This window comes from Tachypleus tridentatus, chromosome 12, assembly GCF_004210375.1.
Source record: "Tachypleus tridentatus isolate NWPU-2018 chromosome 12, ASM421037v1, whole genome shotgun sequence".
Classification (NCBI taxonomy): Eukaryota; Metazoa; Arthropoda; class Merostomata; order Xiphosura; family Limulidae; genus Tachypleus; species Tachypleus tridentatus.
The window spans coordinates 5,696,332-5,711,833 of NC_134836.1; the positions used below are offsets into that span (position 1 = coordinate 5,696,332).

At 33.7% G+C, this 15,502-nt stretch overlaps 1 protein-coding gene across 22 annotated transcripts in view; it reads right to left on the reverse strand.

Annotated features, from left to right (window-relative positions):
• LOC143233272 (uncharacterized) overlaps window positions 1-15,502 on the reverse strand; it is a 202,846-nt gene that overhangs the window by 37,549 nt on the left and 149,795 nt on the right. For all 22 annotated transcript variants that reach the window (XM_076469362.1, XM_076469358.1, XM_076469357.1 and 19 more), the window contains 2 exons: window positions 14,320-14,483; window positions 5,122-5,301 (listed from right to left, as the gene is read on the reverse strand). In XM_076469362.1, coding sequence (XP_076325477.1) covers window positions 5,122-5,301; window positions 14,320-14,483 — 344 coding nt within the window. The remainder of the gene's footprint in view (window positions 1-5,121; window positions 5,302-14,319; window positions 14,484-15,502) is intronic.

A 15,502-nucleotide genomic window follows, 5' to 3' on the forward strand; every position in this document is an offset into this window, starting at 1 on the left:
TCCTCAGCCCATTTTGCCGTAATTCTTCACCAGAGCCTCAACCAGTTCCACATAATTAAGAGCTGTGACAAATTGTTTAATAAGACCCAATTTTATGTGCAATGGTGGGAACAACACCTTTTGGAGGCCCAGTAGTGGCTCAAACTTGACATTGTGCATCTTCACAGAGAACTCGGTCTGTTGTGACCAGTGCTTCCTGTACTGCACTGCAGTGTCCCTGCTGTCCCAAAGGCAAAGATAACAGGGAAACTTGGTAAAGCCTCTTTGGAGCACCATCAGGAATATCACCATTTTGAAGTCTCTGATAACCTCACAGCCATACTCATCATACTTCAAGGCTTCTAACAAGGTCTTGATGCTGTTGTATTCCTCTTTGAGGTGCACTGAATGAGCCAGGGGAAGAGACAAATACTTATTCCAATTATGGAGCAGCACAGCTTTGAGACTTCTGGATGAGCTATCAATGAAGAGGCACCAGTTGTTCGGGTTACAAGCAATTCCAATTGCCTCGCACAGACCGGATACATTGTGGCAGAAGCACAGGCAATCTTGACAAGTGAAGAAGCTTTTAAAATGTCAGTGTTGCTTCCTCTGATTTGCTACTTAAACACTTTCATCTAGCAAAATACCACTCCTTGAGCCTAGATGTCAAAAGCTCTGCATTCAACTTTGTTAGACCAAGATTTCTGATCAAGTCATTGAGGTCTCTTCAGTTGGGGTAGTATGAATTTCTCTCACCAGCTGCACCTCTGAAATTGCAACCTGGATTTTCAACATCTACCTTCTCTTCTGATTTGCTGCTCTCTTCTGAGGATGGCTGCTTTCTTTCTGGCAGAGTGGGTACAGAGAGCTCAGAGCAGTGTGGTACTGGGGCAATGGATGATAGAAGGTCCAGATACATGACAGCAGATGCATTCTTGCCAGCCTAATGTTTGGAAGGGTCCACCATGCAGAAGTAGCAATTGCTTGAGTGGTTAGTAGGTTCACGCCAAATTCTTGGAATAGCAAACTTCATGACTCTCTTTTCCCCTCTGTACCATCCTGCAAAAGAGCAAAATAAAATTGTTATTATAAAGAATAAATTTATTTCATCCGCAACTAATGTGTAAAAGGTTCATGGAAAATATTTTATATGTGAAATTTTTTCTATACTATTGGAATTAAACAAAATTTAAATTTTAAAAGGTCTAAAATTTGTACAATATAGAATCTTACTATTCAAGTAAGCAAAATTGTCCATCTTACCTTATAGTTTTTTTTGCAGTGCTCGCAGGTAAAATGAGATGCCAAGGTTTGTCTTGGTCCCCAATAGGCATGCCAAAATATGCCTTGTAGGCTTCACACATTTTAGCAGATGTTGTCACAGAGTACATTTTTTGCTCCTGTCTTGATAAATTGGCCACATACATAGCAGAATGCATTTGGAGAATGCTTGCAGCTTCTTGATGCTATCTCTGATAAAATCAGATAGGTCTATGTGTTCACTCAGGCAGCTAGAACTAAACTGAAGTGGTAAGCCCCTGTATATTACTATGGAAAGTTCTAGAAACTTCTCTTAAGTTTCTACAACGTTCTAGAATGTTCGAAAAATTCTTTATCAACTACTCAGCACTGAATCTACCTGGAATGTTCTGGAAAATGGGTAAATTTCAAAATTTCATTACTCAGTTCACAAAAGCAAAGTTTGAAGAGGAAAATAGGTCTTTTCCATTTACTTTAGGCATAAGCAATTGGGAAATAACACTTTCTGACCAGAAACAAGAAAAAGTAAAAATTTTGTTACATGGTGTTATTTGTTAGTTCATTTGAAAAATTTTGTAGTTTCAAATACTACATTTATTATGAGTAGTTCCCTAGTGCAAATTATATCTTAGTTAATGCACATTATTTGTCAGTTAAATAAGATGATTTGTTGTTTATGAAATGTGTTTTGTGAGTTAATTAAAATATTTTAATATAATTATACCATGTAATTTGTCAGTTAATTAAGATTATCTGATATTTTATCACATATGATGTGTTAATCTAAATGATATGATAGTTATCCCATGCACTTTATCAGTCCCTTAAGATTATTTGATAATTATCTCATGTAGTTTGTCAGTTAATAAGATTATTTTCCAGTTATCACATGTGGTTTGTTAATTAAAATAATTTTATAATCATACCATATGATATGTCAGTTAATGAAGATGATTTGATAATTATCACATGTAGTTTGTTAGTTTATTGAGATGATTTGATAATTATGGAAGATAGACTATTGTGGTATATATAAGTTTTACAGAAAGTTGTGTTTGTTCTTATGAATTTATTCTTAGTTTGTAGCAGTTTGTAAAAAAAAAGTGCAAGATAGCTAAAAAAATATGACAATTGAGAAAGTGACAACATAAAAGTAGTTAATTACTGAATTTAGGTAAAACATAGTCAATGAAAAGTGCTAATGTTTTCATGGTTAGTATCAGAAATAGAAAAGAAAAATAATTTTGTAAAAAAAAAAAAGGCACCTCTTAAATTGTTTGCAACAAGACACATTTTAACCCTTCAAGGCCACAATACCAAACTGAGGTCTCAACCAAGATACTGCAAGATAGAGGTTTTGAAACATCATAAAAATATTGCAATAACAGATATTTTATATGTAATTTACCGTCACTTTGTGTACGAGAGGGGAATCACTAGAGTTAGAAATATTTTCAAAGGTGGACCCAATAAAAAAAAAGTTTGAGACCTTCAGCCATAACTCCTTATACCCAAGCAGATGCTGTCAGCATCTGGCTAAAAATCCAATTTACCCATCTGACACTGACAATGTCTCATAACATTTATGTCTTTTTGGTTGAAACTAACTCAAATCCATGCTATTATCCACCTTTTACATGTGAACAGGAAATTTTATTTTATGAGGTATAATGATAATTATTAGAACATAATAAAAATATTTTTGGCAGAACATGCAAAATATTATATTGTAGGTTTAAAGGGTTAAATTGCAAGGGACATAATAGCAACAACTCAATACAAATAATATTCTTAAGTAAACATATAATAGTTTTGTTAGTGCACATTTGTTAAACTACTAAACCTTCTTTCAGCTGCCCTCAGATTTTTTCTCAAGTCATACTTGTCTCAATGTATTAAAAGAGTGTGATTTAATCAACAGGGCAATAATGCAGAAATGGGTCTTGATGAGTTAGTGGTTCTATAGCAAATGAAACTTCATTTAGGTCTGGATTGTAAATTCTACCTTAAGAATACATTACAACACATTACTTGCGAGCATTACAATATACCCTTCAGAATAGAAATATCAAAGCTTGAGAGCTAACAGAAATAATGCCAAAATGTTAAGGTTATGAAAAAAAGAAACATCAGTCATTCAGCAACAACTGAAGAGAAAAAATGTCTGTCTATCTGTGAGAAACGTTTCTGTATTTCTCCTATACCACCCATTACAAAGAGGGGTGAGTTGCAGGGTCTTCAGAGAAGATAGATGTATATTGCTTAATGGTATCTACATGTACAATCATGTAATGGGAGGAATTTATTTGTTGGACCAAAAAAACCAATTTGCATTGAAATTTGCATGAACAATGTTTCCATAATATCTCAAAGCAATTGATGATGCTACCTATAATATTCCTGCTGTTTAGGGGTTAAATATATAATAACAAGTGGATCTTCTCATCTACACCTGTGGTTCAATGGAGTTTCATCAGGCTGTGTTAGAATTGTTAGAAAATACTTCTAACAGGCAAAAAAGACACTTCATTGCTGTTCAACGATTTAGGTGCTTGGTACATAACACCTTGTCTTAAAAACTTGAATATCATATGGTCAAAGTGGCTGCAAGGAAATGTTTTGTTCAGAAGTATCAATACTACTTGTATCACTCTCAAATATCGTTTTAAGCAAAAACTGTCTCAACAATCACTCAGTTCTTGTGTGTACTTCATGGATATAACTAACAGGTGTAAAGCACAACCACCAAAGTAACCATGAGATTATTCATATTATAATTTTTGGTAATGTAAGCAACTGTCATTAAACGTTACAAGAGTTTTGTACATGAAAATTTCCTAAATAATTACACATCTTTGATCTTATCATGAAAGAATAGCTTAGAAAAAATACATCAGCATCATCACTGAAAAGAAAGACATCCAAAATGAGTTGATTCTACTGTTGTTGAACAAAATCCAGATTCACTGTTTACTGCTGCTAGAAACATCAAATATTGTCCAGTTGTGCTTGATTGTACTCCAGATATAAGTCCCACAGAACAGAGGACAAAGAACATTGAGCGACTGAAGGTCGTGAAGTTAGTTTCAAAATTCATGTCATATTTCTACTACTGAAAGACAATAATTCCAGTGTAACTAATGCTCTTCTAAGCAAATCTAAGCAAATGCCACCGCTAATAGAAGACTTACAAGATGAAAGGGATAAAAATGGAGCCAACATGAAGTGTGAGAAGAATGGTCTTTATAATATAATTAGGTTATTTACAGATACCTTTTGTAACATGCAATGCAAACTTTCTGACTTGCATTCATTGATGAAACTAACTGTTACATCAAGATGGAAAAATTTTGTTAATTTCCTTCAAAGCATATACATCTTACTATTTTTAACTATTTATTAAGTTAAGTCTATGTATGAACTGTATTTGATAAAGAGACAAACTAACACTATAACATGTTTTTTACTTTAGTTTATTTGGGCTAAACTTTACTTGCTAAATCCTATCAATAAATAAAACTTTATAATGTTATCCCAAAACCTAAAATTAAACTTTTTAAAAAAATATTAATAATCTATCATTATACTGTTGTACAAAATGTCTACTAATGTACATTTACATTCACGTTTTCTTTCTTTATACCTGTTGAAATGAAATATGCACAATTGTGAATTTGGATAGTAATGAGCACATGAATTTTCAGGACAAACAAACACTAAGTTTTATTACAATAGCTATTCAAAGATAGGTTAAGTAATGCTTATGATGGTACAGTGTCTAGTTGTAGCAAAAACTCAAAAATTCATTTCACTATTATAAGAAATTAAGATGAAAATGCCACAACATTACTATTTCTGTTTTACAATGAAATGTTTCACCTGTTTTTCTGTCTCTCTGTCTTTCAAAGATAACTTCAACTTCTGTATCTCTCCTTGAAGTGATTGGAGAGTTTTTTCATAAAATGTTGCACGGTAACCTGCCTTGTCAAAGGCTTTCAGAAAGGAACGCTTTTCCTTCTGGTGCTCTACTTCCATTTGTTTCATCCGAGCCAATTTCTCCTATTCAGATAAACAGCTATCAGCATTTAAAACATGATTTCTTTCTACATAGCATGACATACAGACATACCATATAATGCATAGAATAAAAAAAAAAGACAACTAAACAGTTATTTCAGCTTCTTATAGAAAATACTTTAGTATAGCAAGTAGACAGGAGAGTCTATCAAGCAAATAGGGAGAAAAAATTAGATTATGCTATCCAAGGCAAGGTTGGAATATATATATATACACAAACAAAAGTGCAAGTGATATAGCAGAGGGTGCTAGCAGTGATGCAATACAATATTTATCATGCACATATAGGGAATAATGATATTGGGAAGAGTATATTAGAGAAGCTAATTGGTAAGTACAATGGATTAACACAGGCCTTCAAAGAAAATATGTGAGAAATAGCAGTTTGTGCAGTTGGACATGTGGGATCAGTTTAGTGATAAAAGGAGACTTTTTGGAATGAATGATTTACCATCAAATACCATACAGGTTGACTTATTTGTAAGGGCTATTAACTCAAGTCTAAGGGCAACATTAAACTAGGATTAGACAATATACAGGGCCAGAATAATAAAGAAAAATAAAATGTAAAAAGAGCCTAGTGTGGGAATAAGGTACAAAAATAGTTTTAATTGTGGGCTAAACATTTATTATTGCAGTACTAGAAGAATAAGAAATAAAATGTATGACCTTAGCACTAGTCATGACAGAGGATTTTGATATAATGGGAGTAACTCAAACCTGGCTAAATGTAGAAATTTTTCATGACTAGAAAGGTTGTTTAATTGGGACCAAGTATAAAATAAAAAGAGGGAAGAATCATTATACGTAACATGGCAGTTACAGCCAAAAATGTCACTAAATATATAAAAAACTTGGAGCTCAGTCCATTATCCTCCATCAAGAATATTTAGGTTTTCTATTTAGTGTGCCAGCATCTAGCATTGCTTCAAACTAGAGCTTGTTCATGTTTAGAATGTCAAAGCTAACAGCAATAATGTTTAATATGTTTAGATTTCTGTCAGTGGTTATGAGGGTAAGGAGGTTTTTTGTTAGAATTTGTTACAGACCACCAAGTGAAATTGATGAATTCATGAGAAACTCTACAGTAAGACACAAAATTCAACTTGTAATGAGATTGTAATTTTGGAGGGTTTTAATTTTAAGCATCTAAACAGGAAAATGTTAGAGTCAAACCACAATGAATGGAGATAGGTTTCTAGAAAATGTTCACAATGGTTTTCTTCACTGATTTGTTGGGAAACCTGCTAGGAACAGTGTCATTTAGATTTACCATAAACTTTAAATAAAGAACATCTAGATACAACTGATCATTACTCAATTTGATTTAATGTTTTTCTGCAAATGGTGATAAAAATAATGAAAATGTGGTTCCAAATTTAAAAAAAAGCAATTTCTGAAGAGAATGGATAAGAATTATCTGTTGTGAAACAGGTAACAGATGGAGATATAGATCATATACGGACACTTTTTAAAAATAAATTCTTACATATTCAAGATAGGTATATTCCTTATGGACAAAAAAAAGTAGCTGCAAATAAAATCTATATCAGCTCACAAAGGGTGTACTACAGGTGGGTGGATTCCATACAGTTCACATTCACTAAAGTAATCATAAAGTATTTATACTGTAACCTTTAAGAATGTATGCATATCTTCACAACATTTTGCAGATTATCAGTAAATATTATAAGGGTTTCCTACATAATTAAGTTTCAAGATTTTTAAATAATGATTTGGTTATGTATTTTATTTTTCTTTTCAAATGTTGACAATCCAATATGCAAAGTAAATTTGGTTTTATGACAAAAAATACTTTTATGCATCAGAAAATTCTAAAATTTCATATGCAAAGTCTTTATAGCTTCCTAATATACTCTACATAATTATCAGACATTTTTTTTAGAAAAAGAATTGTATGTGTTATTTTCAGTATTTTATCTTTTTATGGGTTTGGTAAATGTAACAGACCTTCTAATTACCATAGACAACTAGGAAATAGATATTACACCATTTTTTGTTCTAGAATGACTACAAATTAAAAAACCAAAACTACAACTGTTTTATTTTAAAAAGGTTAAATATCATAGCATTATACACCTACATATATTTAATATTTTATAGTCCTTTCAGCCATGTCTGACTAGTATCACAGAAGTTGAGCGATGCAGCGCACCTGCATTCATGTCACCATATCCAATAGTATACAACTGGTCTTTACAAATGCAACTGTCTTAGCTTTTTTCTAGTGGACTGATATTTTGTAGAATGCAATCAACTTCAGTTATAATCTATTATTTAAACATATATATTATTATTATTTACAAATAAATCCTTAAACCTGAGTTACTTTCCTTAAAACATAGAACAGTAAATAAAGAAATATAGAAAACAATGATTTATTCTACTTTCAAAATTTGTATTTGCTGTAATTTGTAGGCATTGTCAAATTTCACATTTGAAGGATGAAAAGAAAATAATTCTGTTATACTTTATGTGCATATTCAAATAACAAAAAAAATAATTTACTCTGTCAATACCACAAAATTCCACCATACTTTTTGAGGCTTAGTAACTAAGGTGTATTTGAGTCTAAAAACATATTTTGAGCTTCACTATCTTTCATCTCTCTGCTTCAATTCTACCATTAAAAAGGTTTTCACCCACAAACAATTTGCAAAGACTGATGATTTTTTGCTTGTTTACTTGAAATTAAGCATAAAGCTACACAAAGAGCTATCTGTGATCTGCCCATCAAAGGTATCAAAACCTGGTTTTTAGCAGTGAGTCCACAGACATACTGCTGTGCCACTTGAAGGTGCAAAGGCTGAGAAAACCATAAAGTAGTTGTACATAAGCAAATATTTCCAAAAATAAAAGAGGTGGATGAGGCCATTTTGTTTAGTTCACTAATTATAATATCTTAGAAAACTGAAAAGACAGGAGGCTCTTAGTTTGTGTTCTAACTCATCAATATTGGTAATATGACTTTCTAATCACAAACATTTAATTTGAACCAAAACAACATTCATTATATCACATGATACACAAAAGACAATACTTAGAAATTTTGTTTTAATATCTACATTTAAATTAAGATATTAACTGATGTATAATACCAAAATTTGAATTATAACATACAATTTGACATCAAACTCATTGGCATACATCCAAGCTTGTTAAAATGTTACTCTGTAAGTTTGGGAGGATATGATGGCTCATTGGATGGAAAACTGGCTAGATAGAAGAAAGCAGAGAGTTGTCACAAATGGAGTTAAGTCAAACAGGGTTAATGCCATGAATAGGGTGCCTCAAGAATGACTGTTAAGACCTTTGCTCTCTCTGATTTACATCAGTGACATAAAAGAAGAAACAGTCAATAGATTATTCAACCTTGCTGATGATATTAAAGTTTTGGGTGTTGCTTACTGTTGGGATGACGTCACTGCTCTACAAATTGGCCTGGGTTATTTGGTGAGTTTAGTGAATAAAAAGCAGATTATTTTTAATCATAATGAATGCAAATAATGCATACAGAATATCACAATTTGAATTATAATACTGATGGAAATAACTATAATAGTGTTATAAAAGAAAACAATCTTGGTGTAATGGTTTATCAGCCTCTTAAATCATCCAAGCAAAGTGCATGTTAAGGGGTAAGCCACATTTGAAGTATTGTCTTCAATCTTCATCTCCTTGACTTAGACAGGACACTAAACTATTGGAGAGGGTTCAAAGAAGACCTAATGGGATGACAACAGGGATATAAAGATTGTCACATAAGGACAAATTAAAATCTCTGAGTCCCCCAGTGGGACCATGATAATTTTCCAGACTTATAATGTTAAAATATGGGATTCAATTATTCTCAATGAACACAGCAGTTAGCCCAATTTCACTCTGCTCTAAAACAAACAAGATATCTGAACTTATTTTTCCTTGAGTACAGGAAGTTAAAGTGGATCTGAAATAGGTGTTTAAAATACTTAAGACTGTTGATAGTGTTGATGTATAATATTTTTTATACTTTATGGTGAAACTGGTAAGACTAGAGAACACAATTATAAATTTCGGCAAGGTAGAAGTCATAATCAGCTAAATCAGCTTTAGTTTTATATCAGAATGGTTGGCCTTTGGAAAAAGGTTGCTTTCAGATGTGGTAGGTGCAATTCATTTAAAGGAAAGCTTGATAAATATTAAAATAACAATGAGTTTTGGTATTTAGTTTAATTTAGTGTATAAAATGGCCTAGATGGAGCAAAAGGTCCCTTGTGGTCCTATAAAGTTATGTTAAGACTAAGTCAACAAAGCAAAGATTCATTATAATATTGTTATTGAGACCACTCTTGAATTACTGTACATATTATTGGCTTTGTATATCTCTTGGCTTTTTTCCACATAGTTGCATTTAATTATTTTAAAACATTTTCTCAGTTTACTGCTTCATTTCAACTTGATTTATAATTTTCTTGCATTGAAAATAGATTTCTGATAGATAGTTACATTATCTCATATAACAGATTTTTTTAATATTCTATTGTCCTATAACACTTTGAAAATAAATATTTTTCATTTTATGCAGTAACCTTTCTACTTTATATGTTTGAGTTGCTTGTTTAGCATACAACAACTCTCCACCAATAAAAGGATTATACACCCCCATAGAGCAGCTAGCTCCATATGAATTATTCTACATGAATCTAACTTCTGAAATTAGGCATTCAAGAGATATATTAACACCAGAAATGGGAAAGAAGGGTGAGAAGTATATGATAGGAGATAAGAAAATGATAAATTCTGTTACTATACATATCCCTTCTCACATAACAGTAAGAACCCCATACTGAGAGCATGCAATGTATTGATGTAATATATAAAACAAGAGACTGCCTGCAGAAAGTATCCACAGGTAATCAAACATGGGTGCTTTGTAATAAATGGGAAGCACACTTGTGGAGAACCACACCATGGCTGGATCAGTTATGCTCTTCATCCTCAAACAAGTTGAATTTCATGAAATGAGTGGCAAAAAGTGTTGAATTGGTGCATCAGAAAAGATAGACCATATCCACCAGAGAAAGATACAGCTAGGTAATGACAGACAAAAGGTAAGGGGAGTATTGCACATTTCCATCTAGACAACCTCCTACAAAAGACTATAAAAATAAGCAACTAGTGACATGGTGAATCTAATGAGACAAGGCACGATAAAGATGACACCTTTACAAGGAGGGAAAAGTAAGCCAACCTAATAAGTTGATGAACACATGACACAAAAAGGTGTCAGGGGATAAGCAAATGGCAACAGAAGCTACAAAGGAAAGCCAGAGGGTGAAATGGAAGATGTTCAAATGAAGCTAACAAAGGAGAGATGGAGACAGAAGTAGGGGCAGAGGAGATGACACTTTGAGAAGTCTTAAGAGAGGGAACCATGGCTGAGTCAGCCAAAATAGAACTATCATGAGAACCTGATATTGACTGGTGTGAACGATGGAGATAACTTTTGGGAGAAAACTTATGGGAAGGAAGGTCTAAATGTGAATGTCCTTCAATCCTGACTGAAGGCATTCACACCTACAGCCTGAAAAACTGGAGGTAACATAAACTGTAATTTCTTGTTCAGTTGGAAAGGGGGGGGGGGTGGAGGTGGTTATGGTGTATTTTAAAAACTTCACAGTAGCCATATTTCACTGAAAAAAGGGGTAACCAAATCCAAGTCTCTAGTTTTTACTCCAGAGCTCATGTCCTGAGCCCATGGGTACTGGATACAACTCTAGGCATGCCATATTCTCCGTGCTTTGAACCTTTTTATGGGCCACTTACTGCATTTACACAAGTTTCCTCTCACAGAATGGCCTCCAGAACCTTGTGGATTAATCAACCCAATATACTGCCTCTTCCAAAAGTAAATGGGTGTGGGTTTGGCAGATGCCAAACAGAAAGGAGCTAGTTCTCCATATAATGATAAAACCAGAGTCTCAATGGATGTAGATAGCAAGCAAAGGCTTTGACAGTCCAACATAACAGGTAAGTGGCCAAGGCAAGTTGAAACAAAACAGCCCAGAACTAGAAAACACATGCTCCATGGATGAACCAAAAAAGATATATATATATCTGTTAAGTAGAACTTGGTGACTCAGAGACCTGGAATGAAAACCCAACAAACAGTCAAAAACAACTCCATGCTGAAAAGAGGAAGATCTAGAAATTAATTAAAACAGGAGAGGTCAATTATTGGTCTCAAATTTCCAGCTTTTTGGAGACAATAAAAAGCTGAGAGTAAGACCCAGCTTATTGAGAAACATGTACTCTATGGTATGTTTGTGAAGAAGGGTACTCACTATCTCAAAAGGATAAACACTAAAGACCAGATCCCTTGGAGAAAGGCAAGGAACAAAAGACAAGGAAAGGGAAGGTGGTAAATGGTAATATAAAGAGAGACCCTCTGAGAAAACTCACAGATCTCACAGATTGGTAATGAAGGTCTTCCATATGTTGACAAATTATTGAAACCTGGCTCCCACATGACCTGACCCCACTGTGTAGTCACCGATACTGCTCATGATGTTTGCAACAAGAATGAGTAAAACAAAAATAACATAAAGACTGAAGTGAATGATGAGGTGTGGAAGGACAGAAAACAACAAAAGGATCAGAATACATGGAGGTGGAATTTTGTGATCAATGATTAGCCTAGAACAAGGGGGAATTATGCAACAAGACTATATCAACATGAAACTTGAAAGAATCAGGTTGACCCTCTAATAATGTGCTATGCAAAAATGGAGCCATTCATATGCCTCTAAGGGAAGACAGGAGAGATGTATCCCTGCAAGCAGCATTTATCTCCCCAGCACATCCAACAACAACAAAGCAGCCAGGCAAGCAGGAAAATGGCTAATGAAGATAATCTGTCCATCATCACAACCACATAAAGGATCTAAGGTTCCCAGAAAATTCTTCAAGAGAATGATGAACAGCACATAGAGGAGAAGTAATGCAAAATATTAGAATGGATATGACAATTCCTTGAAAAGTGTGCCTACAAAAATGAGACAACAGTCTCAGGATTCAAACCTTAACGGGGTAAAAGTGGATTTAATCATTGTGAATTCAAATAAGAATTTGAAGGGCAAAGAAATGCCAAAGCATGTTGGTCCAAATCTTGAGGGGGTCAAGGCACAAGAATATTCAAATTTAACTAAGAGTAAAGCCACTGAGCATGAGACCCAATACCCAGTGAAGGAGGAAACAACAAACAGTCCAAGTTAAGAAGCTCACACATAAGGAAAGAAGAGGTATCATAAAAAACATGAGAAATATTTAAAATGTAACAAATGCAAAAGGAAGAAAGGGTTAGAAAGGTAAAATGCTTTGAAAGGTGCAAGAATTGTCACAGTAACAAAGGAACAGAATATATGCTATCTATGGCATCCTAAATATGCTCATCAGCTGGTAGTGATTCTGATATATGTGGAGTAGAAAGCCCAGATTCCATGGAAGAACCTAACTCTTTATTGAACCAAGGCTTGCATCTACTCAACAGACAACATTAATCACAAGGTCTGGGTAACCAGATTGTGTGAGTCTCCAGACATATTGAAACCCATAATGGTAGTCACGGTAAATCTCAAATTCATAATTTGCAAAATAAGTTTAAAATGCAAAAAACTGATCCAAGCAAACTTGAAATTGGTGGCTTAGTAGCAAAATACAAATAATCCAAAAGCAATTTACTGGTAGCATGCTAATCAAAAAAGTGGTGTACACAGAATAATACAGAGGGAGCCAGTTGCACTAGGAGCGTATATCATGTATACTAACTGAGCAGCTGAAACTTGTGTGGTAGAAAGGCTGGTGCATCAAACAAGAAAATTTTCTATTTAATGTGTTAAATGACAGTAGAAGATCAAGTAAATCTGTTACATGAAAAGAAGTATATATCATATCAGAAAGAAGAACTAAACACTTTTGTATCAATACAACCTCTACATTTCAGTGTAATTTTCAATTTGTTTTTTGTAAAATGACACATACTAACATTTAAACAATATTTTAAAAATTTTCTCCAAATAATTTTATTTGATGTCAAGAGTGTTGTAATGTTCATCAGAGTATAATGACTACAAGTGAAATCATGAACTAGCTGTTTTCAAGAATTTTGTTCATTTTAGATCATGAAGAGCAACTAATAAGAACACAAGATATCATTAACATGCATTACAATTATGATTGTTCATTAAAAGCAGAAGGACCCTGAAATGTTTTGTATTAGAGCCCAAAATGTCCCCCAAAATATTCTGGTCAAGGCTGATCACCATAGAAAACGAGTGACTGAAGCAAAAAAAGGTGACAGGATATTTCTAGTGACATAAATGTAATTTCATGCTTGGCAATTATGTTTATGAGACTCATTCTATCATACTCTTGCCATTTGAATTTGCATTTCTCTCTCTTTCCTCTGTTAATTAATTTTAGTCAGTAACTGATAAAGAACTTAAAACAATAACATTTTGAATTACAGTGGAACCCCTCTAAGCAGCCACCCCTCAGATTCAGTCACCCCTTGAAAGCAGTCATTCAATCACAGTCCCTTTTTTTGTTTACATAATCCCTTATTATGTACAGTGAAACCCCTCTAATCAGGCCAGTTTGTCTCAGTCCCGAAGGTGGCTGCTTTAGAGGGGTTCCACTGTATTTTTGAAATGTTTATACTGAATACAAAACTAGAGAAATTGTGAAATGTCCATATTCTTTATCCAATTAACAATTCTATGATTTTAAATTTCTGTCAAATTAGTCTTAAGCTTATTTTACAGTAGAAATATTATTCCAGCAACACTCATGAAACATTTGCTGTTTCAGATGAAAATATCTACTTCAAAATCTGCTACTGGTCAGTGCTTCCAAGACAGTCCATTTTCTATATGAGCTATATTTTCTAGATATTGTTTACGGGATGTAAGGTTTGCATACAATGCTCCTGTCTTTTCTTACCTGAAAGAGCTGCTTATCTTTCTGAGTTGATAACAATTCTTGTTCTAACACCGTAATTTTCTCAGATAGGTTTTTCCGTTCCTTTTCTAGTCTCAGAATTGTTTCTTCTTGATGTAAAAGAGTAGACTTAGTGGTAGACAACTGCTGATGAACTCCTTGTTTTTCTTCAAATAAACATTTTCAGAATAGAAAGACGAACATCAGTTAATATATATGAGTCAAAAACTTTAACTGCAGCTGCTGCAGTTGACAAAACAACATCACATCTGTAATTGCAGTATATTTAAATATAAAAAATTTGTTTGAAGTAAAAAAACATCTAAAAGTATACAAATTAACAACAATCAAGTTCTTCTAATTCAAAACTAAAAATATTTACAGAACCTGACATATGTTATATACTGAAAATGCACTTCTGATAGGTAATTATGCCCCTTACATATATAGCTGTTCTCTTTCAGTGCTGCCCTCTTTATGCAAATATTTTCCTTTGCAACAACCCTTGCCTTCCCCCATACCCCATGATTACACAGAGGTTAACTGCATCTTCCATATAAATCATTATGAGACAACCCTACACCAAACACGTGTGACACGCCCTTCTGATTCACTTAACTTTCTCTATTCAATTCTACTGAACTATCAAGTGTGTGTGTGTGTGTGAGGGGGGGGATGGGAAGTGAGGAGAAGATAAGTACCTATCAGAAATACATTTTAAGAATAGGAAAAGTATAACTTCCAACACAGCACATTATCTCTTCTCACATATATGGTTATAATCCCACATTGAATAGATGGAGGGCCTGGTGCAAGGAACAGAAATAAACATCCTTTAAAAGCTTTTAAAGTACACCCCAGAGTTGTGATTCCCACAGGAGAGGGCCATATGTGGTTGATCGCACCACTTCTATGCTAGATATACTCTGCACCGAGTGTGGAAATATGTAAGTCCATGGGTAAGTACAGTCCATAATGGGCACATTAATGAAGCAAGTATATCAAGAAGGAAAATTCTATTGACGGTCTTATGAAACATCCCATCTTAACAGTATGCATTATGACCATGAGTATATGGTATTTTATGATTTCATCATGGCCATAGTGTGCAGATTTGAGACATATTAAGCATACTTAGACATGTAACACACATCACAGAGTGAGTTCCTTAAAGAGAAAAGAACAT